We start from the raw sequence: 26,598 nt of genomic DNA, 5'->3' as shown, positions 1-26,598 counted from the left end.
ATCAAATTCACCAAATAAATGGACTCACTACTTGACGTATATTCCTATGTATACACACAGATCATTAGGCAACTGAGTTTATAGGTAGAACTACAAATAGAAATTTCATCTAAATTTAAAACCTGCTAATTTCATCATTAATCTCAGGACCTCACGAACTCTATAATATCTGTGAGACAACTCAGGCTTAGATCATAAATAATCTTTTTTCTAACATTATACAGCCATAATTTTCTGCAATCCCTGACTTTCCCGTGTCTTTCTATCCATATATATTGCATTTCTTTGTTACTTTTCTTTATGACTGCATCAAAAACTCATCAAGGGGGCTCAATGACAGTGAGACATATGATGATGGAAAAAAGCAGTAGGATACTTTGTTAAAATGGTACATTAGCTGAAAAATGTGCAAGAATATGAATTTACCCAGTAAGACATGTTCTTCAAAAAGTAATATAAGATAATACAGATATTTGTTTCTTAATACAATCTTTCAGCTTGAAATAGGAAATATCAGGAGCTACACTGGCAGAGCATCATAAAACAAATGCTTATGATGCATCAGTGCATAAACACTTTGTGGTATATTTGTACACTGGAATGTTACACAGAAATAAAAAGAAGAAACCACCATTATATGCAGCAGTGAGGACCCACCTCTAAAACATTACACTGAGTGGTGGAAATCAGACACACACACACATAGAGTCTGAGTCCACATGTACATGTGTGATTCTACGAAGCTCAAAAATAGGCAAAATTGATCCACTGTGAGATAAATAATTCTATATATGAAATGAAAGAGAAGACAAAAGTAATCTCTTTGAGTATGGGAGGATTAGTGACAGGAAGTGGAACCAGTAGAATTTATATGGTGTGATAGAAATATTTTTGTGTTGATTTGTGTGGTGGTTACCTTCAGGTAAACATATATAAAAGTCACGGAGTGGTGCACTTATGATCTACATATTCTCATCTATGCGAATCATATTCCAATAAAAAGGTTTAATATTAAAAAAAAAAAAACAGGATACAAAAAGAAATTAGTTTTTAAATCAGGAAGTAAATCTACAGAACCGTGAGAAGACAAGAATGTTGTACCATAGGTCAATCTCACTTATCTTTGGCCATGGTAAGTTAAGCAAGCTTGCTGGCTTTTGTGTAAAATTTACTAGTAGCTTCAGGAAGGCTGGACCTAAATACTTTCAAATATCAAATCAGTCTTGGATCCTTTTGCTGCACCATAGGCATTCTGGTTCTCTTAGTTTAAATTCTGGTGTTCATTAGAAATCTAAGAAAAGACCAGTCTCAGCTCTGCCTTGATATCAAATCCGAGAACCAAAATTCCAAAGGTTCAGATTGGTCCATTTTGTTATGGGTCCTCAAGAAAACATGACTGGGGGTTGATTATGATTTGGTCCCTGTCAATCCCTCCATCCCTCATTCATACTCATTCAAAACCTCCAGCTTCTTCTAATATGTTGACATACTGTTTGCTACTTTCAGCCCCTCGTGAATTCTATTCTTGCCAAATGGAACCCCTTAACTCTTTATTTACTAGGGCAACTACTGTTAGTTCTTTGGGATTAACTCTTGTCACCTACTTTTGTTGGCTAATTCCCTTTAACTGTTGGTGTTCACACAAACCCCTCCTATCACAACTCATCCTCTGGTATCATGATGGTCTGATTTTTTTTTAACCTGATTCCCACAGACATCATGAGTACCTTTAATAAAGCGGTGGAATCTTCTCTCTTATCGCTACAATTTATTAGGATTTCTGGGCTGTACTCAACTAAAGTGTGTTGGATTTGTGTTAAATAAGGAACTTCAAAAACTCAAACAGGTTGTCTTGTGTCATAATCTCCTAAAATCCAGTAAGAGAAACTGGTATTTTTGTCTAAATGGTGAATAAGGAAAATCAGTCAGATCTTGTAGCAATATTAAAGAGGATGGAGTATTGAGAGGTTAAAGATACAATTTTCTAAGTCAAAATTACAAATAGGCAGTGTACAGAACACCCTGTTTTACAATTGTTGAAGGGAAGAAAAAAGTTTCTACTTTAGAAAAAGGTCATTTTAAGTTTAAAATTCTAGTTAACATAGTAGCACACACCTAACATCATGAATACACTGAGCCTGGAGGGAAAAACTGATTTAGAAGCTTTTTTCCCCTTATCCAAATAAGAAGAGATGATCAAACATCTAATTTTTGTTGAAGAACATTAAAGAAGCCCTTCAACCTCCCAATTTTTATAAATGATTTTCCTTCCAGCCATCCTTTCAGCTAAGTTAATGGCCCTTTAAATTCTCACGACTGCTCTGCTTTCAAAGTCTGCTCTGTATTTAACAGTTTCAAGCACCTCTGTATTATTATCCACACTCAGTGCAAACTAATGACATTGCTTAACTGCGTAGGTACAGTTCTCCACAGCCCACAGGTGATTCTGTGGACTCCTGGGATGACCCTCTCCTGGCAAAGAAGGGAAGCCTTGCTCTCAGTCTTGATCTAACTGGCTTGTTCCAGGTGATGGACCAAGTCAACACGCTCCTAAATGGTGAACACCAATAAAAATGGTTTCCTTTTCCTGTGATAAGTTAAAAAAGGAAAAACAGCTTTTGGTCTGAAAAGAGAAAAAAGAGGGTTTTGGACACGCCAATTTCAAGGATAGTGCTTTTCAAAGTGTCAATGTATATGTGATTTTCTTCCCCTCCACACTCAGTTTGTCTATTTCTTCCTTTCTCTCAGCTTCCTATTTTATACTTCATCTCTCCCTGGTTCCCTTTCATGTTTTTCTTCTTCTTCAATCTCTCTTTTAATAATTCCATTGTTTTCTAATTGTCCTCTACATGAGTAAAACCAAAAAGGGTGCTTTCATTTTTTTTTCATCTATTTTACTCGGGTCCCCAGAACTTCGTTATGCCTGTGATTTCTTCTCTTTACTTTCTTACTCATTCCTGTTGGCAACAGATTTTCTAGTTCTTTTTGTCTACATTGCACACACATACACACACAAACACACTCTTTTTTTTCGCAATAGATAATCAGAGAACATTAGGGCTATAAAATTTCTCACTCATAATTTAATCCTATTCATTCACTTTCTATATGAGAAAACTGGAGTGGCAGAAAAATCACTTTCCCACGTCTACTTAGCACCCTAGCTAGCTGACAGCACAACATAAGAACTGACGTCAGGTAGACTCATACCTAAATTCACTGTCTCTGTAGCTAGCAATACAGTTGGTGGCTACTGTATCACCCCCCCCCACATATTTTCTATAAGCCAAAATGTAAGTAAGCCAACTGTATGAAACAAATGCCTAGAAGTACACAGTATCGTGTTGCTAAGTCAGTAAATACCTGCCTTGTTAAATTCCTCTAAGGCTTTTGCTCTGTGTCATGACATGTCCTATTCTGCAAAATTCGCTTGATATTCTGGAGGACAGAGTCATTATTTGTCCCATATATTTATGCTCTTTTGCCATTTACAATGGAACATCCTTCGAAGACACTCAAAAGATCTAGGTGATCGTGTCCTCCTTCCCCAAGGTCTGCAGTATGAAAACTGGGAGGTGGAAGGAGTCCTAGGGGATATTCAACAAAGACACACTCCTCCAATTCTCTCTTAAACTGACTTCCAACAAGCTTTGCCAACACCACTCAAATGTAACCGTTTGTAAAAAAATCACCAATGAATTCCACATTGCCAAACTAAATGGTCAATTTTCAGTACTTCTTTCTGACTAAGTGGTACTATTTTGACGATGCTTATGAAATCCCTGTATTCTGAAATATTTTCTTAACCTGGTTCCACGAAACCATGCTCATGTTATTTTTATATGACCTCACTGGTCCATCTAGTTTCTCTTCTTCCCAGCCTCTTAATGATGGAATGTTCTAGCAATCACTCTTTGATCCCCTATTATTCTCTGTATTACTTCTTTAAATGCCAACTATATTTCAACGACTCCATGAAATTAAATTGTTTCCAAAAGCTTTCTATAAATTCCAGGCTCACATTCCCAGCTGCCTACATCATATCTTAACTTGGATACCTAATATTTCCAGCTCAGTACATCCAAATTTGGCCTTGTTGCTTGTTCACCTATCAGCTGCTCTACTGACAGTTCTTCCCATCAGCTAAAGGCCCTTCCATTCCTCTAGTTGCTCAAGCAAAGAACTTTGCAATCATTTTTGACTTATCTCTTTTTACGTCCAAAACCCTACTGGCTTTACTTTCAAATTATATTTTAAATCCATACTTCTCATAACTTTCATTGCGACCACCAGGTTTCACGCTATTACCATCTCTCACTTGGTTTATTATAATAGCATCCTCGACTTTATCCTGTATTCTACGGACAACCTAACATCCAGTATTATCCTTTTCAACTTGTGGGACAAATCAAATTATTCCTGTGCTCAAACATTGCAAAAGTCTTCTACTTTACTCATAATAAATGGTAAAATCGTTATAATGGCCTTCAAGGGTCTTATTCAGTCCATCTCTCCCATTGTGTCTTGATTTTATCTCCTTCTTTCTCACTCTGTTCCAGCCTCATCCACTTCCTTGTTTCTCACATACACCAGGGATTCTCCTGCCCTGGCACCCTCGCACTGCTTTCTATGCTCGGTACACTCCTCCCCCAGATATATATTTGGAAGGTCTCTTCACTTTCTTAAGTCATTTGTCAAAAGTTGGCTTCTTAACGAGGCCTACTCTGATCACTCTGTTTAAGACTGCAATACCCCCAGTCCCCGCCACCACTGATGATGTCCCTTCCTGTGCTCGACTTCTTCTTTCTTTATAGCACCTGTCAGGCTGTGATGTCAGCGAAATGGCAGCGTAGGCAGCTCTAAACTTCCGTTCCTCAAAAGAAGTACTGAAAACAGGCAGAAACTGTCAAAATCAACTTCGCCAGAATTCTGGAAAATGGTCAAAGATTTACAACAATCAAGTGAATGCTAAATCAAGAAAAAATGCCAACTTGAAAATGGTAGAAAAGCTTTGGAATTTCCCCAAGTCTTGCAGTTTGCAGGAATGCTCAGGGTCACATTATTTACACCCTCCTGTGAGCCACTTCATGGGTAGGAAATCTTCCTCTTTTCTAGGAATCACAGTTTTCTGCTAGACATCTTCTGGGCACAGAGGCACTGCCCAGGCCTCTGCGCCATGTCTTCCTCTAACACCGGAATCCCCTCTGCACGGCTGCCAACGTCCTGCTCGTTGTGATAAAGCTGCTCAGAGCTCTGGAACAAAGTCAGGGAGAACACCATTCTCTTCATATGTTGTGGTATTCAAAGGTTCCAGAGCATTGCCATTCATGTCCTAATGGCAGACCAAGTTTTCAGCCAAATGGAGCCAAGTGGACACGAAGGAGGCTCACAAAAACGTAGCTCTCCTTTACTTCTAGGCACAGTCTCCCTTGAAGAGAAAACTTGCACTGGTCAGTGAAATGAGAATAGAAATGATGTGTATACCTTCAAGGCAAAAGCATTTAAGAGTTCCTTGTGAACTGGGCACTCTCTCTTTTTGGCAATGCTGCACGGGATGTACTGACACTGAGGTTCCACAAGCTGTGAACAGCCTGGAAGGCTGAACAGGTGCGTGGAGGCCAACTGCCCAGGAGTGTCTCCCGGGTGACAGCAGACTCTGCATTGGTGAGCAAAGCGGGTTTGTCGTGTCAGTCTATCAGGAGCTTACTTGTTACCACAGTGTAGCTTAGTTATGCTGATGGAAACCCATTTCTACGTCCAGTCAACTTGGTCTCTGTGGAATTCACGTATGAACTCAAGGGAGCTGGCCCTGGGAAGAAGGACGCTGGTTTCTTCCTTCTGACAACCAAGACTCTCTTACTGGAAGAGGCTCATTTTGTTCATCTTCTTTTAGAAAGAGTTCTCTCTCAAGGGTCTGCTCAATTCTCAAATGATCAGATTTCTGGAGGGTGACATGACAGTTCATCTGCATTTCCCAAGAATACCTGAACCCATCACTTAGATTCTAGTAAGTATTCCCATGATATATACATAGAATAACTGATTCTAGGTGAAGACATTTCATAAACAGAGATGCTGTATGATGAGAAGATGAGATTTGGAACAAGGCTGAGGTGATAAAGGAAGAAACTTATCATAGGGTAGATGAGACTTGAAGAATGTATAGATTTCATGGGAAAGGGATACACAGGAGAGAAAAAGGAAGGGGGGAAATCTATGTGAGGTCAATAACACTTGGAAAGAATGTAACTCAGAAGAGATAAAAGATGAAACAAGATGGCTCCAAGAAGGCTATCCTAATATTCAACCATATCCATTAAGTCATTTGAGTGGCAAATGACAGAAGCTTACTTACACAAATAATAGAAGTCAGTAAATTTATAAAGAAGTCCAGATCCAGACTCCAGGCTTAGGAAAGCTCAGCATCTCCAATGTTGTCCTGGAATTTGGTGTCCTTTCCAGCATTCAGGTCTTTGATGTTTTCAGGCAGGCTGTCTTATGAAAGCAGGCTTCAGCAGCTCTGAGTTTAAAACTTTCAACTTAGTAAGTTCCAGAAAAAGGGTTCCTCTTTCTTGAAAGTTATAGTAAACATTTAGGGGTTAGGTAACATAACTGTGGTCTGCCTTGGGTCCTGTGCTAGCCCAGAAACAGTCTTTTTTGTGGTGATATGAGCTCTGTGTCTGCTCCCAGAGACAAGAGTCTGACTCAGTCTCACCTGAATCTCATCGGCTGACAGTAGACTGTGGGGTTCCCTGGGTGAAAATGTGGAGGCTGTGACAAGAAGAGGGAGAAGATGCTGGGTAGACAGAAATAACAGATGATCACCCTTAGGATATTCCTCCTAGAAGATACTTTAGGGATAACCTAGTTGAAACCTTTCATCTACAGCTGAGAAAATAAAGTCCTAGAAAAGGAAAGCCCAAATGAAAGTACCTTAGAAGCTTTATGCCTAAATATAATTAGGTTGCACAATGATTCAGTAAATCAAAAATCTATACCTAGCAATAAATTGTTGAAAATACATAAATGTATTAAATGTTTTAACTCATATATAGTCACTTGTTGCTCTTCCGATGTATGAGATTAAGTAGTTTTCTGTGCACATACATCACCTGACAGCCCTCCCTGTTGTCATCTTGAAAAAAAAAACAACTATAATAAAATTCAGTTTTGCAGTCTTTCAAGTGAAATGAAAATTTAATAATAGTTGTACAGTGACCTAAATGCAATTTTTTAGTGTTTATTATTTCTCGTCAAAATTTACTATTGTGTTGCCAACAACTAATAGTGACAAACTTTTACCAAATCTTTGCAAATAATTCAAATTTCTTTTATTTTGAAATAGCATTTTTCTCTCTTTTACTGTCTCTCCCTCCACTCATTTCTCGGTTCATATAATTTTTAATTACATTGAATAGTTATGGTAGCATATTACTAGAATAAAGAGAACTCAAATCAAAAATAGCTAATTTTTGGTAGCCAAACATTCAACCTGTGGAGCATACTAGAGACCAGCCTAGTTAGCCTTGGGTGCTCAGTGTACTGGGGCATCATATCTTGCAAACGGATGGATATTTTCTTGTTGGCTTATGTATTTTCTGGTTAGGAAATATTTGGTCAGTCAAGAGCATCTATCCTATGAGACAGGAGACAGCATGGCTCAAAATCTGAGACTCTCTCTCTACATATAAAGCACCTCAGTGTTAATTGTTCTCACATTTCCTTAGTTATCTCGGTTGCAGATCTCTGTTTACATTTCTTACCACTTGCTCAAAGCCAATAATCTCTAATTTAAATATCACAAGATTAAAAATAGGATGGCGTTATTCTTCATACAGATAATCTTTTCTCACCCGTGTGATCTGCTCGTCCTCCCTTCCTCAGCCTGTTCTATTAGTAGAAACAGTACAGTCTAGAAGGAAGTTCCAACTGGAATGTCTAAAACAGACAGAGGCAGCATCTTTCTACTTTCTGAGGAGTCAAGGCTGAGGCTTCCCATGTCTGTTGGTAACATCTCTACAAATCACTTAATTGAGCCATCCTGCCAGTCCTGCATGGGAAGTCTCTCCAATGGAGAGGAACAAAGAAGGCAAGAGATACTCTTAAGGAAAGCAAAAGGGAAAGTCTGCAAATTCATCTTTGAAATTTCTGGTGAGATCCAGAAGTAAAGACCTAAGTGTATTGTTTGACTGAATACCTCAGAATATAAAGTCAGAGAGAAAATCCATTCAGGATGAATATTTCCCCCATCCTAAGAAAACTTCAAATTTATACAGATAGTCTTTTGCACATTTAGGTATTGTAGATAAATTCAGATATAGTAGACAAAGAAGACAAATTTGGTTTTTTAGGACTTACTATATGCAAGGCCTTTTAGCAAATGCCAAAGTTTCAGGAAAAAAAGATGGATAATGCCAGAGAACCCATGGGTCCTAGGTGCTGCCCTGAAGGGTCAGATTCTAGATCTACCTGTGAGTATGATGTGTGTTTATTGTAAAGAGGGAATGTGGTACTCTTTGGATTGCAGGAGAAATGAGTTTGGTTTTGTAGAGTAGACTAACTCTAGAAAAAGCAAGAAGTCTTCAAAAAAAAAGATTTGATCTCCTACAAAAAAACACAACATTTTCCTGTTTCATTTGTATCTCGATGATTTACAAGCTGGTCCTCAAGGAAGTACACTTTAATTATCCTAATACGATATTTTCTTATTTATATTCTTGTTTCTCACCTGTCACCTCCACATTACGAGGGCAGTTCCAGGAGAGCAGGGACCCGATGGAGATTATCACTTGCTGTATCTCAGTGTTTAGATCAGTGGCTGATTCCCAGCTAGAGCTTATGAATATTTGTGAAGGACTCAATGAAAAAAATTGCCGTAACACTGAACATGCACTATTCCCATTTCTCTCTCCTTAAACAAGATTATAGGCCTATTATTAATTATAGCATTGCTTAGAAATAGCACTGTGGTTTAAGGCAATATTTTATTTCTTGGCATTTTCTCCTGTGTCCCTGCCGTAACTTTGCGACATGTGTGGAACACTCCAGGTAATCAAGGAAGACTAAAGTAGGGTGTATCTAAATGGGAGTCAGAAATATTCTAGTTCAGCTCTTCATAGCTTTGATCTTTTTTTTAAATAAAAATACTTTGTTTCAGTCTTGAGTAAAAATGCATGAAATAACCAACATTTTAATGCCAGGTCCAGAGCCCTTTTTGTCTTTTCTTACACATCCCACAGATTTAATTTGGTAACCAAGCTGCTCTATAGACATTTGAGAATCATCACCAATAGTCAGAGCCATCAGCTTTGAAAATGCACCCGTCATTATACTCGCTCCCTAATGTTAACGATTATGTCGAAGATGAAAATACGCTGGCCCATGATCCTTGCTGGCTATACGGAGAGGATGCCTAGGACAGCCTACTCCCAGAGAAGCAGAGCACTTTGGAGGGCAAAGGGTTGAATGTGATTTGGACGTTCTTTGCTCTGAGGACTTGTTGGGGGCTGGAAACGACGACTGGGAGTCCTTGTTAATGTGGCAACAGGAGAGAGGACAATGCCGGGGATCCCTTGGCTCATGAGACAATGCAGAGAAACTAAAATTTACAGAAGTCTTTTGGCTCAGGAGCTAGAGCAGTGCTGCCAAGACTGGAGACGTTCTGAGATCTCCCGTGAAGGCTGGGCAGCCAGCGGGGCCACCGTCGACCTTTCCTGGGCACAGTTCCTATCACCATCAAATTGAAAGAGGGGAAATGACACGCTGGGCCAGCAAACACTGAGGCCCTGCTTCCTATAAGTGGAGAATAAACAAAGATAGAAGATAAAAGTAGATGAAGACTGCTTTCACAGGGGAAATGCACTTGCTAGCACTTTGGCCGAAGGCAAATTCTTATTAATTGTTCATGCAGATACAGAGAAGAAGAGCCAAAAATGTAGATGTTGGCTGAACATGTTCAATCTGAATCTAAAGAAAAAAACCCTGCTGATCACTGATTGGCTTTTTCCCTATTTACATTTGAAGGCAAAGAATTACACAACGCAGTCAAAGATACAGGACTGTAGCAGTGTTGTTAGAGTTTGGATGATGTTTCACCCCAGTAGAACACAATACGGAACATCCACCAAAGAGGAAAAAAAAAAAAGAAAAAAATTAGACAGGAGAGGAAAACTTTCTTGCCCAGACAGATGATGCTCAGTGTTCTATTTATAGTTTATTTTGAGGCACTTCATTGCTTTGTTCAGAAACTCTAATGCAGTGAAATGTATTTCTTTTTTCACTGCCTTAGGAATGTGCAGCTCTAAATGTGCAGCCACAATCTTGTGGTTGCTTCCTCTACGTTGGTGAACATATCTTGGCTCCTCTTTGTATCAATGCACAAGACAGTATGACGGCAGACAGAAGCCACACAATTTCTAAAGAGCCGAATGAAAATCCTAATTTTCTACTTGGGTAGAATGGAGTTTGGCATGATGAGTTACTTCTCTATCACATTTTAATAGTATTTTCATCGATAATAGCATTTTTCCTCCACTTCATTTTTGAGATCATCATTTTTTGCAGATTCGGGATGCTGTTTTGTGTCTAATTTAATAACTCTGTGTATGCCTATATATTCATGAAAAAATCTTCTGTTTCAAGCATTTATAAAATGTTTTAGATACTTAGTAATTTCCAAAAATATCTTGAACCTGGGGCTAGTAGCCATGGAGTTGCTCACATGTCTATATGGTGTCTACAGCTCAGGAAGAGAGGACCTCAGTAGAGACACTGTAATTTGTTGCTTTGCTTTGATTCTCGCCCAAATCTTACACTTCACCTGTCCATAAAGTCATCTGAATGAGCCTTCTAATTCCCTGTTACCATTTAAATCCTCAGATGCTGCCAAGATTTTCAGAATAAAATACGAATTCCTTAGTGTAGCTTTCAAGACCCTTCACCATCCAGCTCTGGCCCACTTTTCAGCTATATTTGGTGCCAGGCCCTTCTGTGGTCTGTAATTTCCCCATCCATCCAGACATCCAACCATTTAAAAACCTGTTTAAGCATCCTGCCATATCCAGGCCAAGACCTAGGAGCTGGTGGTACAAGGATGCATAATGGATTCCAGATAGAGACAAGTAAAGAGGCACAACAATGGTAGGGAGGTGTGGGATGCCGCAGAAGCAACAGAAGGAGCCCCTAACCAGACTTGGCTGGGGTGACATGTTTGCAATGGCTTCCAAGGAAAAGTAATATCTGAATAGAGATCCAAAGGATAGAAAGGAGTCAGTCAGGCAAACAGTGCAGTGACAGCAACTCTAGGAGACAGGATTTTCCCAATGTCTATAAACGGGACACTTTGAAAGAGCTGGAAGAATTTTAGGATGTCTACGAGGATGGACTGGGCTGCAGATGAGTTACTTGCGCCCAACATGCCCTGTTCCTTTACACGTCTGTTTCCACCTCCTGGGTTGGGAGTAGAGGGGCTTCTTCTCACTATCTGATGAGCTCTGATTCATCACCTCCTGTTTCATCTCCTTTCAGGAGTGTTCCCCAATCACAGCGTCGCCACCCTAGAGAAACCTGCATATTACCTCATCACGAGCCATCTAGTCTGTACTGTGCTTTCGGTGCTTCTCATGTTCCACAGTCATCAGCTATTTTCTGATACCTTTACACAGCTCTGAGGGGAAAGGAGTGGAAATAGTTAAAATGTCTTTTATTCTTGCAGCTCATCTGCAGATGTATTGGTCTGGGTTGTAAGACAGGCACTCTTCTCTGGACAAGCAGTGGGGAATGAAATTAATTCAAAGCCTCCCAATGAACACATGGGTGATTCATGGGATCTTTATCTCCCCGAGATAACAGAGAAAGGGAACAGTGACAGAACCACAACCTGGCTTGTTTAAAAGGTCCACAAAGACCATGCAGCCTGCTGGGGAGAATAATTAATTCGACCGGCATAGAGACAGAATAGAAAGAAATGCAAATATTGATTCTTTTTTGAGTGACAAGATAGCATTCTTTTTAACGTGCCACACGTTTTAGGGAATCTTTGGAGACCTGGCCCCATCAGAAAAGGAACACAAAGCTGGATACCAGCGGGGGAGTGCCTTTTCTTTACAGTGTCTTCTTTTAGAAATAACTTTTTTCTTCAAATTAAAGGAGAACATAAATTGTAATCAGCAACTTTTGTTAGATCAGAAGGATGCGAATAAACGCCCTCTCCTCCTTCTACCTGTCAAAGAACCTTCATAGCAGCAAGGAAGGCAAAGGAGAAGAAAAGGGGTAGCCACTCTGGAAGGTAAGCGAAAGAGAGAAAGAAAGCAAGAACAAAAGAGACCCAGGAAGGCAAGGCGATGCTGGCACCTGTGAGAGGCAGTTATGCTACGTAACCTTAGGGGCTGGAAGAGACCCCGAGAGGTGATAGGAGGAGAGAATCCCTGTACCTACCCTGCTATGGAAGTAATGGATAAATTACAAAAAGAAAATGCTCTCTCCGAAGGTGCGGCTCACTTACACACGCTTGGATTATGTTACTATTTCACCTCTTATTAATGGTAGTGATCTTTTCTCAGGTAATAAAACAAAGGATATATGCCAATTGTGAAATTATTGTGAAAATGACACGATCTGTTCAAAAGACGAATATCAACTAAAAGAACAGTCTAGATAGGGGGCCCTATTTGTATTTCATGGCTGCAAGTTAGAAACCATCCTGCATAAATTATGTAAAAACACCAAACCCTCAAAAAGACTCATGCTCCAGCCACCCAACAATGCACCAACCACAATCGTGACACGTCCCACCACTGACAAAACTCGTACCTTCCACAGTTGCTCGCTTGGGCTGAATGGTGATGGCTCCTTCTGCAATATCTTCATGCTGGTGCAGTGGGTTTATTTTGGATCCCCAGCTGTCTGATCCCACCCAGAGAAAATGGCCCACTTGGTCAGCTCTTTTGGCTGCTGCAAGGATCTGCCTGTGGAAAGGAACACAAAAAGGTATATTAATGATAAAGAGCAGCTGTTGAACAGATACATATTAGGAGTCAAGCCAAAGAAAAGCAAGCTACTCCTTCTCCAAAAGTAAGCAATTGATAGTAAGCCAAAGGATTTATATCCTTAATATATAAAGAGATTTTGTAAACCAATAAGACAAGTCAGTAAAGCAGCTTGAGGAATATAGGCCAAGTATGAAAAGTCAAAAGATAAAAGGAGAATTATAAATAACTAATAAGGTGGTCATTCACATACATTAAAAAGGAGGAAAACGTGAGTCAGAATAAGCTATTAAATTTACTTATTATATCGGTCACTGTGTTTGTTTTGCTTTATTTTGTCTTATGAGTTTTGGCATGGGTTGGCAAAAATGAGCTTTCTCATCCACTGATACATATCATTTTTTCAAAGCAATATAACAGCCTAAATGAAGTGTCACCAAATCAAGTATGTCACAAAACTAAGGTTTCTGGGGAAAAAAGGAGAATGAAGCTTTAAGAAAAAAATTGGGACACCTGGAGAGAATTAAGAAGCAGAATATTATCAACCTTTCAAGAGATGGAAAAAAAAAAGATAATGGATAATGGAGTAATGCCTCCCAAATTTTGAGGAAAAATTATTTGTAAATCTAGAATTCTAGCATTCTAATGTTCAAAATACACAGAATATCTAACAAATAGACTTGACATAAAAATACCCAGTGGATCTTACAGATTTTTGTATCCAAACTCAGAATCTCAAATTCCCTGCGAGTTACATGTTCTGTAGCTCATTAGTCACCATAGATACTTGATATAAATCATTTATGTGCCAGGTATGGTGTATTTAAAAATAAATGTGAGGCTCCACCTTACATTTCCAACTAGTAATTAGGTGTGGGGTCAAAATAATATTTTTAGGCATGAAACACAAAATGATGTTTTTTCTTTAGTTTATCCTTTCTTAGAAAATTATTGGAGGGTGTGCTCCAGCAAAAAAAGAAAATAAACCATGAATAAAAATTAAAGAGAAAGAGAGAGAGGAAGAAAAAGAAAATCTTAAAATGACAGAGACAAGTCTAGTTTAGGACAGAAAGATGGAAATTTCAGGAGGGAGGTGTTGGAAAAAATTATGGCCCACACAGATTATTTTATGTATATGAACAAATGGGAAAATGATAGACTTAGGACATTAGTAATAAAATATTAAAGATAACTAGTCAAGTAAAATTTTTGTCACATTAACTCCATGAAAAACAAAAAAGTTTCCCCCCCAAATCATATCATATCACAGAAAAAATACTTGATGCTGTAGTACATAATATTTACATGATCATAATAATGTAAACTCTGCTTTTAAGTAAATGAAAATCTGATAGGATAATGCTGGAAAGATAAAGGAGGTATATAGATGAGCCAAATTTGACCTAACATAGGAGGAATTAATAGATAATACTTTTAATTAAATTTCCAACCTGCAGTATAGGTACACCATGCAGAAAAGAGCAGAAGCATTAACTTAAAGAATTAAAAGAATCACTCAAGGAGAACAGAGCCAGAGAGTATGGAGGGCTGGGGTAGGAGACCAATGAGTTGCAGCAAAGTGTTTTAGTCTTCTTTTGTTTTTTTAAAAAAGTATGTGCATTTATTATTCTCATAAAAATAAAACACAATCAATTATTTCTACTCTTGGCTTAGGGATAGCATTTCTACTAATCTATCCAAAGGCTATGAAAAGTGATGTTGTCAATCTTGTATGTTCATTACTAGAGACACCTGAATGCAGAGCAATAGGGAACTGGTGAAAGAAACGAGAGTGCATACAAAGGACGGATTAGAGAGCAACTATAAATATACTTAGTTTGATTTCCACAAGGTACTGTTAAGAAACAAAAGTCCAAAAAAACCCTGCAAAAGATGATTCAATTCTTACATAATAAAAGCTGGCCTTGTATGTATGAATATACACATAGCTAAAAGTATAGGATTCTATGAGAGCACAGAAAAATAAGGATAATACACAGTGCTAATAACAATTCATTGAGAAACTGCTGATAAGATTTGAAAAGGATGGAAAGAAGCCATGGTTATCTCTGGTGCTGGGATAGCATGTTTAAAAGGGAATTACTTACAATCATTGTTTGTGATTATTCTCTCTAACTTTTCATTTTTCTAGATAATCAGGGGGCAGAGTAAACATAAGGATTCCTTTTATTGAAATGTAACACGAACAAAACTGTTTCCGTATTTTTCAAAGGATCACAATAGCCAGGTATTACTTTTATAATCAGAATAAAGTGTTTCAGGAAAAGAATCTACTCTTGTCTAAAATTCAAATTATCAGTATCCATGACTGATTTCGCACTTATCTTAGCTTCAAAATCTAGATATTAATGTCTTCTCACTGCCAGTCTCCAGCAAAGTATCTGAAGTTAATGTTCTAAGAAATCTCAAAATTTCCCATCTACAGTGTTAATCTTGTGAAAAAAGAAATAACATAACATTGTGGGTTATCAGAACTCTTCAGACATCAGTGTGCTTAAGATGATGTTTTGGAAGAAACTTATACATGCACTTGACTTTTATTGCTGTGCTCAAAAACTATTACTGTTATCAGTTCTGTGAGTCACACACAGTACCCAACAATATTCAACACACAAACTCTCGTGCAGAAAATAATAAGCATAGCTATTGAGTGGAGTATATGCATATCTACATCCCAAATCAAAACCTCACACGACCTGCAAGTGAGAGGTATTACAACCAATTAGTCATCATAGCTGATTTACAAAAGCTTTTATGTGCCATGTACAATGTATTTTTCAATAAACATGGGGCCACAGCTTATCAATGTATTACATATTCAAAATGTGCAAAATATGTCTGAAAAAATTTTAAGACATTTAAGAAAGGTATGAATTGAAAAAACCTGGAGCAAAAAGACAAGAGTAATATTTAAAAAATAAAATCCCTTAAATACCTAAACCACAAAGTGTGGAAGAAAATGCCCTAAGAGCAACAGAATCAGCATTTTGTAAGGAGAGAAATGATAGACTTAAGGGGTGATCAGAAACAATTTCATGGAGAAGGGAATGTCTGAAACAGACACAATTTCAACAGGAAGGGGAGAAGAAACATGAACAAAGGCCATGATGGAGGAATGATTAGGACGTTTTGGAGGACCAGATTCATGCATTTCAGGTGGAAAATTGAGTGAGCAGATATGAGGTCTAAATGCTACAATAGGACCATATTTTAAATCATCATTAGGTTCAGAGAGAGAAGCCTGTATTAAAAGTTTTAAATAGTGGCCAGCAGACTAGGCATTTCATTCATTCATTCAGTGACATTCACTGAGCCTCTACCACGCACTGAGCACTATGATAAGGACCAAGGATAGGGAAGGAAGTAAAAAAGGGGCATCATCTCTGTCTTAATGATGCTTACAGACTAGTGGAGAATATAGACACGAATTAAATGACCAAAGGATGTAAAATTACATCAGGGACATAAACTATGAAATTGAGTTATTATGAAGGACTTGCCAAAGCTACACTGTTGAGAGAAATCTTCCCCTAGAAGCAACATTAGAGATGGCACTGGGGTGATGGAACGGGGAAGGAAAGTGTTCCAGGTAGGTGGGAAAATGATGCACAAAGACCTTGGTGGAGGAAATACATATGGCTCCTCACCTGCAGTACACAAACCATGAAGGAGCATGGAGTGAAATAAGGCTAGAATGGTAGGACAAGTCCAGATCAAGCCAGAAAGAGCTCAAAAGGATTTTCATTTTATTGATGGGAGAACTGAGGTCTCAAAGAGTGGGGAAGCAAGGTTTTGGGAGAGATTCGTCCAAAACCTAAGCGACAAAAGCCCTCAGGTGTCCTAACTTCAGGTTTAATACTCTTCCCATTTAATAGTCCTAACTAGGGAGATGGGTGGATTCAGACGCATCACGTAGGATGCACGTGGAGGGCAGAGACACGAGACTGGGAGGCTGGTGACGATGGCCATGCAACTAACCCAAGGGGGCATAATGAAGGCCTGGGTCCTTCATCTTTACCCTGAATAGAAGGTACTGACCCACGAGTTAAATAATACATTGTTTTGAACTATAAGACGAAGATTTAAAAAATCTATACAGCTCTTTCACATCAACGAGGTGTCAACTGGCCCCACCTCTTTGGAAGACAATATTCATACTTAAGAAGGGACACATCTTTGTTCTGGAAACTTCTTTTCTAGGAATTTATGTTTTAAATACTTATATAAAGTAATTTATTTGGATGCTATTCTATATCTGCAATATGTGAACATTCTATATCCCTACATTGTAAAATACATGTATATTAATATTATATATCTGGGCACACAGATTTATGGAAAAGAAATTTTTTGCAACATTTTTTATAATTGCAAAAGTCTGTAATCATACTTAAATGTCAGCCAGTAAGGGAGCAGTTAGATAATTTACAGCACATATATAAAATGAAATTCTGCATGGCTGTTGAAAAGACTTGAATAGATCTGCAGGTTCTGACATTCAGAGACCTCCCTGATAAAATGGTAAGTGAAAGTCAGCAGGGGGTAGAACAAGATAATACACAGTGTTCTACCATTTGTGTAAAAATATACAGATGCTCTCTAGAAAAATATACAAGAAACTGGTTATTAGTTATTATATCTGGAGAGGAGAACTTGTTAGCAAGGGGACAGGATGAATGCAAATTTTTTTCATCTAGTTTTTTTTAACAGCATATTTTTTTTTAAATCAAGCATAATGACTATTCTAAACAAATAATAATAAGAGTTCTGGACCAAGATGACAGTGGTCAGAAAAGGATGCAGGGCATATTTGTGTTCTAGAAACATTTCAAAAGTTAGCTCTACATGGCTGGGCCAAGAATGCAAGAAGTGAGCTAAAAAGGATCCTCAAGATTACAATCAGATTTTTGACTCCAAGGAGGATCAAGGTAAGGAAAGAAAGAAGAAAAAGTGGATTGGAGAATGTAGAGAAATGACAAGCTTGGTTTTGAATTGGTTTTGAACATCCTGAGTTCAAAGCAAAAGTGATACAGCCAGAATTATAAGGCATTTTTCTTTTACATTAAGAAGAACCATTCTTTAGACAACAGTCTGTTACATTTGGATATATTTTTTTAATAAAAGAACCTTTGTAAGGTCTAGTGGTTTTCTTTTTTTACAAGTAATTGAATACATTAATTTTGCTAATGGGGGGAAAGTACATGACAGCCACATGCTGCTGCTTCCAGGGTTTGCTCGAACTATTTCCGTTGCGGGGAAGGTATGTACAGACTTTGCCACTATGTAAGTATAGAGTTGATTCTGGGCTATCTTTTCCCTTTTCTCTGCCAGCATCCCGATCTTTCTGTCTCCTAAATCGCAACGTGCATATTAACAAATTTCACCAGTCATCCTTACTTTATGTCCTCATCGTTGGCAAAAATCACGACGGCCCTGGAGTTGGGGGTGTCCAGGAGCTGTTTGATGATTCTATCAAAGTCAATGGTCCTGTCTTTGCGCTCTTGGGGGATTCTCACGGACTGGGCAATGCAGAGCCCACCTATTTAAGAAAAGAAAGCAGAGTGTCAATAAAGTTCCCATCGAGACACCAAATGGATCAGGGAAAGTAGCTGGGGAGGAGGAAGTTGTGAATTCTGAGTGCACAGCACTTCTTTGGTGACAATGCTGAACGAGGAAGGCTTAGGACATTATGCTGAACCCTGAGATGTTGTTCATACTTGGTGCACCTTCCATGGTACTGCACAGCCTCATTCTCTTTGTAATGAACTTGTAAATGGCCAGTTATACCCAGGAATACCTATGATACTGATTCTGGGGAGGCAAGTTTAGTTAGACAAACCTGGGTGGGAGGTCTTTAAAATGAATGCAATACACTACAAGAAACCCACAATCAGTCAACTACAATTAAAAAAAAAATACTCGAACAGGTAAAGCTCATGTCAACTTCTGAAACTTTTCTGGTAATTGCATTCCCAGATTTTTTTCCCCTTTACACACACCCCAACTTCTGAAGCTCACAGCCAATGGAATAAATCTAAAAATAAAACCACAACAAAGATCAACTATTATAAATCACAGTAATAAACTTTTATTGACCACATACCATGTGCCCAACCCACAAATTATGTGTTTTATATATGTTATTTGATCTTAAAAACCTTATAATGTAGTCAGCATTACTCATTTCATGTTAGAAGAGAAAGTATTAAATACATAAATAGATGTGTTTACACCAGACTTCTCAGAAATGTTAGTGTATTAACTGGCTTATGAATTTCAAGACAGGGAAATATGCAGCCATTTACTAAGCAACAGATACACTCTTCACTACCCCAACTCTTGCTTAGTAGAAGCTCCTGGATCTAGTATTGTATAAAACACACCTGAAGAAAGGCTAATGTAGGCAAAAGGGGTAGAGAGGGCATTTGTAAGAAAGGCCCCAATGGACAGAAGACCTGGGCTGGGGACAAGAGGAAAACTGTTCTATTTGTAATGTGGAGGTACCCGTAATCAACAAGCTAACACTCAGAGCATGGACAGTGGGCTGGGTGCTACCAGTCCTCCACAAAAAGAGAAAAGTACAAACTCTAATCCAAAGGTGACCCTCGATTACATTTTAATCTCAATTGGTGTCAGCTCTCTATAAATGGCTCTCAACCTTCAGTGTGCTTGAAATCATCAATGGTCATAGGTATAAAGTAAAAAAGTCCAGCAACACTCCCAACAAACATGACCTAATTCAAATTTATAGAACAACCCCCAGGACAACAGAAGAGTACACATTCTTTTCAAGTGAAAATGAAACATTCATTAAGCTAGACCATATTCTGGGTCATAAAAGAGAAAACAACACCTAAATTAAAAAGAGCATTATGCTCTCAGACCATAACACAATCAAACTAGAAATCAATAACAGGAAGTTAACAGGAACAGCTCCAAGCATTTGGGAATTAAACAGCACACTTCTAAATAACCCATGGGTCAAAGAGGAAGTGTCAAGGGAAATTTAAAAATATTTCTAACTAAATGAAAATGAAATTGCAACATCTCTGAATATATAGCTAAACTGATGTTTACAGGGAAATAGGTATCATCAACTGCTTATGTTAGAAAAGAAGAAACTTCCAGAGTCAGCAACTTAAGTGCCTACTTACAGAAATAAGAGGAAGAAGAGTTAAGTAAATTTCCCCACCAAAAAAGGCAGAAAGAAAGGTGTGATAACACTTAGAACAAAAGTCAAGGAAACTGAAAGCAGAAAAATAACAGACTAAACCAATGAAATCAAAGCCTGCTTCTTTGAAAAGAGCAATAAAACTGATAAATCCCTAGCCAAGGCTGGCCAAAAAGGAAGGTCACAAATGACCATGTCAAGAATAAAAGAGGGGTTAACCTTACTGATTCACGGACAGTAAAAGGTAATAAATGAAAATTATTAATATCTTTATGCCAATAAATTCAACAACTTAAATGAAATGGACAAACTCCTTGAAAGATACAAATTATCAAAACTGAAGGAAGAATAGATAATCTGAATAGTCCTATATGGACTGAAGATACCAAATTCACAGTGTAAAAAACAAACAAACAAACAAAAGTCTTCCAAAAAAAGAATCAGGCTCAGATGGTTTGACTGATAAATTTTATCAAACAGTTAAGGAAGAATTAAATCATAATCTGTAAAAGCTCTTCCAAAACATCGAAGAAGAGAGAAAATAATTCATTTTACATAATCAGTATTACCCTAATACCCAAATGAGATGAATAATTACAAAAAGAGACCAATACCATTTATGAATATACTTAGAAAAACTCCTTAAAAATTTACTAACAAAACAAACCCAGCAATACATAGAAAATGAATAATATATCACAACCAAGTGGATTTCACCCAAGGAATGCAAAACTGATTCATTATTTAAAAACCAATCATTGTAATTCACGTATCATCAGACTCAATAAGAAAAAGCAGATAATCATCTTAATACATGCAGAAAAAGCACTTCACAAAATTCAATATACAATTATGATGAAATCCATAAACCAGGATTAGAAGAGACCTTCCTTAGCCTAAGAATAGGCGTCTACAAAAAGCCTACAACGAGCAACATACTTAACAGTAAAAATGACATTATAATTTTGTCCTCTTTTAAAACTCCTATTTAGCATTGTACTAGATGTCCTTGTCAGAGTAAAAATGAAAGAGAAAGAGATAAAAGTTAGTTAAGCAATACCTCCAAAAATGTAGTATTTATGCATAAATCTAACAAAACATGTTTATTATCTTTATTTCAAAAACTATAAAACATGGCTGAAAGGAAATTTTTTAAATTAAATAAATTCTCCCCAATTTTACCTATAGATTCAATGCAATCTCAATAAAAAAATCCCAGGAAGCTTTTTAAAATATATATATATGTGTATACATATATATATACACCAACAACTAATTCTAACATTTCTACAGAAAGGCAAAAGAACTAAAAGAGTCAAAAGAACTCTGAAAAACAAGAACAAAATTGGAGAAGTCACACTACCCAAGTTCAATACTTACTATCAAGCTGCATCATCAAAACAGTGTGGGACTGGTAAAAGGATAGACGTTTAGATCAATAAAACAGAAACAAGGTCCAGAAATAGACTGATACAAATATAGTCAACTAATTGTTGACAGAGGGGCAAAGATAATCAATGGAGAAAGCATGGTCTTTTCCACAAACGATGCTGAAACAACTGGACATCCAATTGCAGAAATAATGAATTTTGACATATACCTCTTACAAAAATTATATACAAAAATCTGTACAAAAATTAATTCCAAATGAATGATAAATGTAAGTAGAAAATGTGAAACTAGAAAAACTTTAAAAGAAAATGGGAAATCTGCATGACCTAAGATTTGGCAATAAGCTTTTAGATATGACAACAAAAACACAAGCCATAAAGAAAAAAATGATGAGATTTTACTGAAAATTTAAAACTTCTGTTCTATGAAAGAATTAAAGACATGAAAACACAAACTAGAAACTAGGAGAAAATCATATACCTAGTAAAGGACTTACATCCAGAATATATGAAGAACTCTTAAACTCAGCAATTAAAAAAAAAAAACAACTCAAAATGAGCAAAACTTCTGAATAGATACATGTGTAAAAAAGATGTAGAGATGGCAGATAGGCAATAAAACTGTTCAATGTCAGTCATTAGGGAAATGCTAACTATGACCGCAATAATATATTACTACATACGTATTAAAATAGCTTAAAAATAAAACCTAACAATACTAAATGCTGAAGATGATGCAGAGCAACAGAAATGCTCGCTCACTGCTGGCTGGGAATGACCACTTTGGAAAACACTTTGGCATTTTCCAAATATTAAATACAGAGTTAACATACCAAGCAGCAGTTTCCAATCTTAGGTGTTTATCCAAGTGATGTGAAAAATTACATTCACACAAATGTGCTCACAAATGTCTACAGAAACTTCATTCAAGATCACTAAAACTGGAAACAATGAAGACATGTGTCAACAGGTGAGTGGATAAACAAACTGTGGTCCATTGATGCAATAGGATAATACTCAGCAACAAAAAGGAGCTACTGATTCACAGAAGAACATAAATGAACCTTAAATGAATATTGCTAAGTGAAAAAGTCAAGCCCCAAGGACTACATATCGTGTATTTCTATTCATTTGACATTCTAGAAAAAGCAAAACCATCAGGGTGGAAAGGAGATTGATGGGTGCCAGGCGTTAGGAGAGAGAACAAGGGTTGTCTATGCAAGGATGTTTTGGGGGTAGTAGAAACGTTCTGTATGGTACTGTAATGAAAGATACATGACTCCATGCTCTTGTTAAAACATTAACAACAACACATCCCAATAGCTGGACTTTACTGCATGCAAATTTTTAAAAGACCAACCAGGATATCAAGGGATGCTACAATGGAAGGCGGGTTGTGACAAACGAACTGAACCACATTACAAATGTATAAGAGAATTTTACTGAAAGGAGTGAGTAGAGAAGGAGTTGGCCTAAGTAACTTAAAAATAGCACGTGACTGGAAACTAAGAATGAAGACAAGGAGAATCATATAGAAAATGGTTCTCTGATTTGTACATTTTTCACAGGGATACAAGTTAGCAATACTAGAACTGCTTTCCACATTCAATCTGAATAAAACAATAAATAAATTGTAGGTAATGAGAGCCAGGTTTCTCACTGTTAGAATTTATACACAAACAGGTATAATGAAACCATGTAGTATGAGTTAGAGTCAGATATATCAGTGTAAACTCAGGTTTCACAGTGAGAGAGATGCTTGCATATGGGGGCTGGCATATGTATCCTAAAACTATCCACTGAGAGAGCCTAGAAGTCATGACACTTCTGAGCAATAAGCACACCTAGATGGTGACTTTGAAACACCTTCTTTCAACAGAAAGAACCAAGTCTCTGTGGAGAAATGGCTGATTCTAAAGCTGGGGCAGGAGACCTACAAGATGAACCTGGATCAACTTGTAATGTCAGGAAGTAAGAAGTTCACAAAGGAAAAAACCAAACAAAACAAAACAAAACAAAATAATGGGGGTGGAGGAGGGAAGACATGAGAGCTGATCTAAAAGAGCATCCAATGGGCAAAGCTAGCAACAATACTAACAACAAAATCATGATGGTACTGATGGTACTGAATGATTATCCACGGAATACAACAGACACTCATCAACCTGTACTGGTAAAAATAAATAGCCAAATCAATCAATACAGATAAGAAAGATGGAATGCAAATTCCTCACAGAACAATACCAACTAATAAATACAGAAGATATGATGGAGATGGAACAGCAACATTGGAACACTATAGGAAAAACTGTTGCATGGAAGGTCCACTGATGCGTGCTGAAATTAGTGTGGGAAGCTGTAAGCAGACACTGAACATTTCCATAGCTTGAAAGTATGTCCTCCCAAAATATTTACTAGTTATTCTGGTGGTTTAAACATATGCCTAAACTTCTTTGATACTCTTCTTTTGAAGAGGTGGAGATTAGTTTGTTGGCCCTTGAGTGTAGTCTGGATGTAGACTCACTCCTAAAGAATGTGAAAAAGGCAAAAGAGTAACAGTGGAGACACCCAGCAGACACTACTTGAACTGGACCACTAAGCTAACACCACCAGTACTAAGTCATGTGGATTTAATGTGCCCCTGATACGATGTGATGATAAAGGTGCCCCATCTGTATTTCATTCTTCCCCAAAACTTAAAACTTTCATCTTCGTCTAATCATGAGAAAGTATCACAGATATCCAAACTGAAGGACATTCTACAAAATACCTGATTTGTATTCTTCAAAACTGTCAAGGTCATGAAATAAAAGACTGAGAAACTGAGGACTGGATCCTGAGACGGAAAAAGGACATTCATGGAAAAATTAGTGAAATCTGAATAAAGTCTATAGTTAATAGTATTTTTACATAGTTAATTTCTGTTTTGATAAATATACACTAGTTATTTAAAGTATTAACGTTTGGGGGAACTGGGAGAGGGTATATGGGGATGCTACCTTTGTAACTTTTCTGTAAATATAAATTTATTTCAAAATAAAGTTTAAATTGATGTATATGTATGTATATGCATCTATCTATCTATCTATCTATCTATCTATCTATCTAATCTACCTATACCTACCTACCTGTCCAGGTCTTATCTCTAATAAATTCTTATTTAGTAAATGGAGGAGCAGACCTGGGAATCTGAATTTTTAACAAGAACTTTTGGTCAGGGATGCTCATGCATTAGTTCACCTGGAGGACTTGTTTGAAAACACAAATTTCTGGTTTCAACCTCCAGAGGTTCTCATTCAGTAGGTTTTGGTGTCACCTGTGAATGTGCATTTTTAACAAGTTCCCAGGTAATGCTGATTCTTCTGGTCATGGGACCACATTTTGAGATCACTGCTCTAGGTGACACTAATGCAGGTGGTCAGGGGATCAGATTTTGAGAAATATTCACTTGGGCATCTCCGAGTTGGTTGTAGTCAATTTAGGTAGAAGTAGAATTTATACATGGATAGTCTAGCCAAAATTTTTTAGGAAGCTCTTAGGATGGTGAGATAGAGAGAAGGAAGGAGGAGATGGACCATTATGCTTTGTTACAAGGTTTACAGTGATGCAGAGAGAGACCAACAGGAGAAATATCCCCTGGTAGTGGCAACTACAGTCTCAATGCCATAATGCCTCCGAGCCTGGAAAACATCGTGGGGCACAGAGGGATGAAACCATCTGCAAACTGTTCTGGGGCTGCTGTGGAGAAGAAATGGCTACTTTACCACCTTCTCCACAGGAGAAGGGAAATAATTCTGGATGCAAACCCCACTTCCCATCAGGATTCAATTACAGCTGAGTGATTAAGCAAATTAGAGCAAACTCCATTTGGCGACATGATTAGTGGAGGGGCGGTCTGCACTTGCAGATTTAGGGCTCAGCCAAGCGCACACTGGGGGAACCGATGCATGGAGTTTTGTGATTGCAGAATTGAGATGCTCACCCTCTCTTACGGAGAACTGCTCACAGGTGAGCAAAATCGAACAGCGCAAAGGAGAGAGAAACTGGCTATTAACATGGTAATGGGAACGAACGTGTTCATAAAGCTAAAATGTAAAGAGGAAAGAAGACTGAAAAGCAGAGGATGAGAGATGAACATGCTGTTTTGATCTTCTACTCTTGGAAGGCTTGAGTGGTACCCGCTGGAAAGACAGTCACTTCATTTGCCTCAGGACCATAAGAGAACGCAGCAGGTTTAAAAATGTATGTGTATTACACATAGATGACTTCAGCCAAGCGTTCAATTCAGACAAGCTTGTTACGCCAGCGATGTGTCACTGTGAGAAAATAATCCAGGTCTCATGAGTAGGCCAGCAAGAAATGAAGTGGTCCGCACACCTGGTATTCGGATATCGGCTAGCTTATTTCTCAGTAACGGTAACTCAGCACACCGAACTCTGACATGTAACCATTTTTTTCATCTAAGCCCTACTGGATGCAAACTTTCTATAGCTTGTGCTCTAGCTTAGTCCCTCACAGGGGATTCAGCTTGCTCTTTGTTACACGTCTGATGTCATTTAGTCGTCACAGCAGACGAGCAACCTACCTCTGGGAAAACTCTAATTCAGCATCAAGAGCTTAAGAATCTAACTTTTGAGGGGCACTGCATTTGTGAAAACAAATTGGAGTTTGACAGCACCAGTCAGTATTGCAGCTGCCAATGAATTCCCATTTATATGGGGCACAAACATGTAGGAAAAATTGGACAGTATCATCATAAACATTGCAAACAAAGCGTCATGTTTCAGGCAGGACAGCTCCATTCATAGCGTGTCAGCTTTGACATGAAAAAGCCCACTGTCAGCGGCCTGAGGACATACAAACCAGAGGTAATGGAGAGAATTGCGGAGCCCCAGAAATCAATCTGCTTCTCAATTTGGAGCTGAAAACTGGTCAGTTTTCTGTCTGCCTGTGGTAGTGAGCAATCTATAACTGCAAGAGAAACTCTAGGAGTCAGAGCACAGATTGTTTCCATTCAAAATACTTTTCT

General features: G+C 37.9%; 1 protein-coding gene across 11 annotated transcripts in view; it reads right to left on the bottom strand.

The window, feature by feature from the left end:
• GRM7 (glutamate metabotropic receptor 7) overlaps positions 1-26,598 on the bottom strand; it is a 769,980-nt gene that overhangs the window by 366,782 nt on the left and 376,600 nt on the right. For all 11 annotated transcript variants that reach the window (XR_004312244.1, XR_004312243.1, XR_004312246.1 and 8 more), the window contains exons 3-4: positions 18,405-18,546; positions 12,811-12,965 (exon numbers count right to left, since the gene is read on the bottom strand). Coding sequence is in view for 6 of the 11 variants with exons in the window: in XM_032458837.1 (XP_032314728.1) it covers positions 12,811-12,965; positions 18,405-18,546 (297 nt within the window). In the remaining 5 variants the exon portion in view is untranslated. The remainder of the gene's footprint in view (positions 1-12,810; positions 12,966-18,404; positions 18,547-26,598) is intronic.

This window comes from Camelus ferus, chromosome 17 (genome assembly GCF_009834535.1).
Source record: "Camelus ferus isolate YT-003-E chromosome 17, BCGSAC_Cfer_1.0, whole genome shotgun sequence".
Taxonomy (NCBI): domain Eukaryota; kingdom Metazoa; phylum Chordata; class Mammalia; order Artiodactyla; family Camelidae; genus Camelus; species Camelus ferus.
Note: the sequence above shows the minus strand (reverse complement) of the source record. Positions and strands in the feature narration are given on the sequence as shown.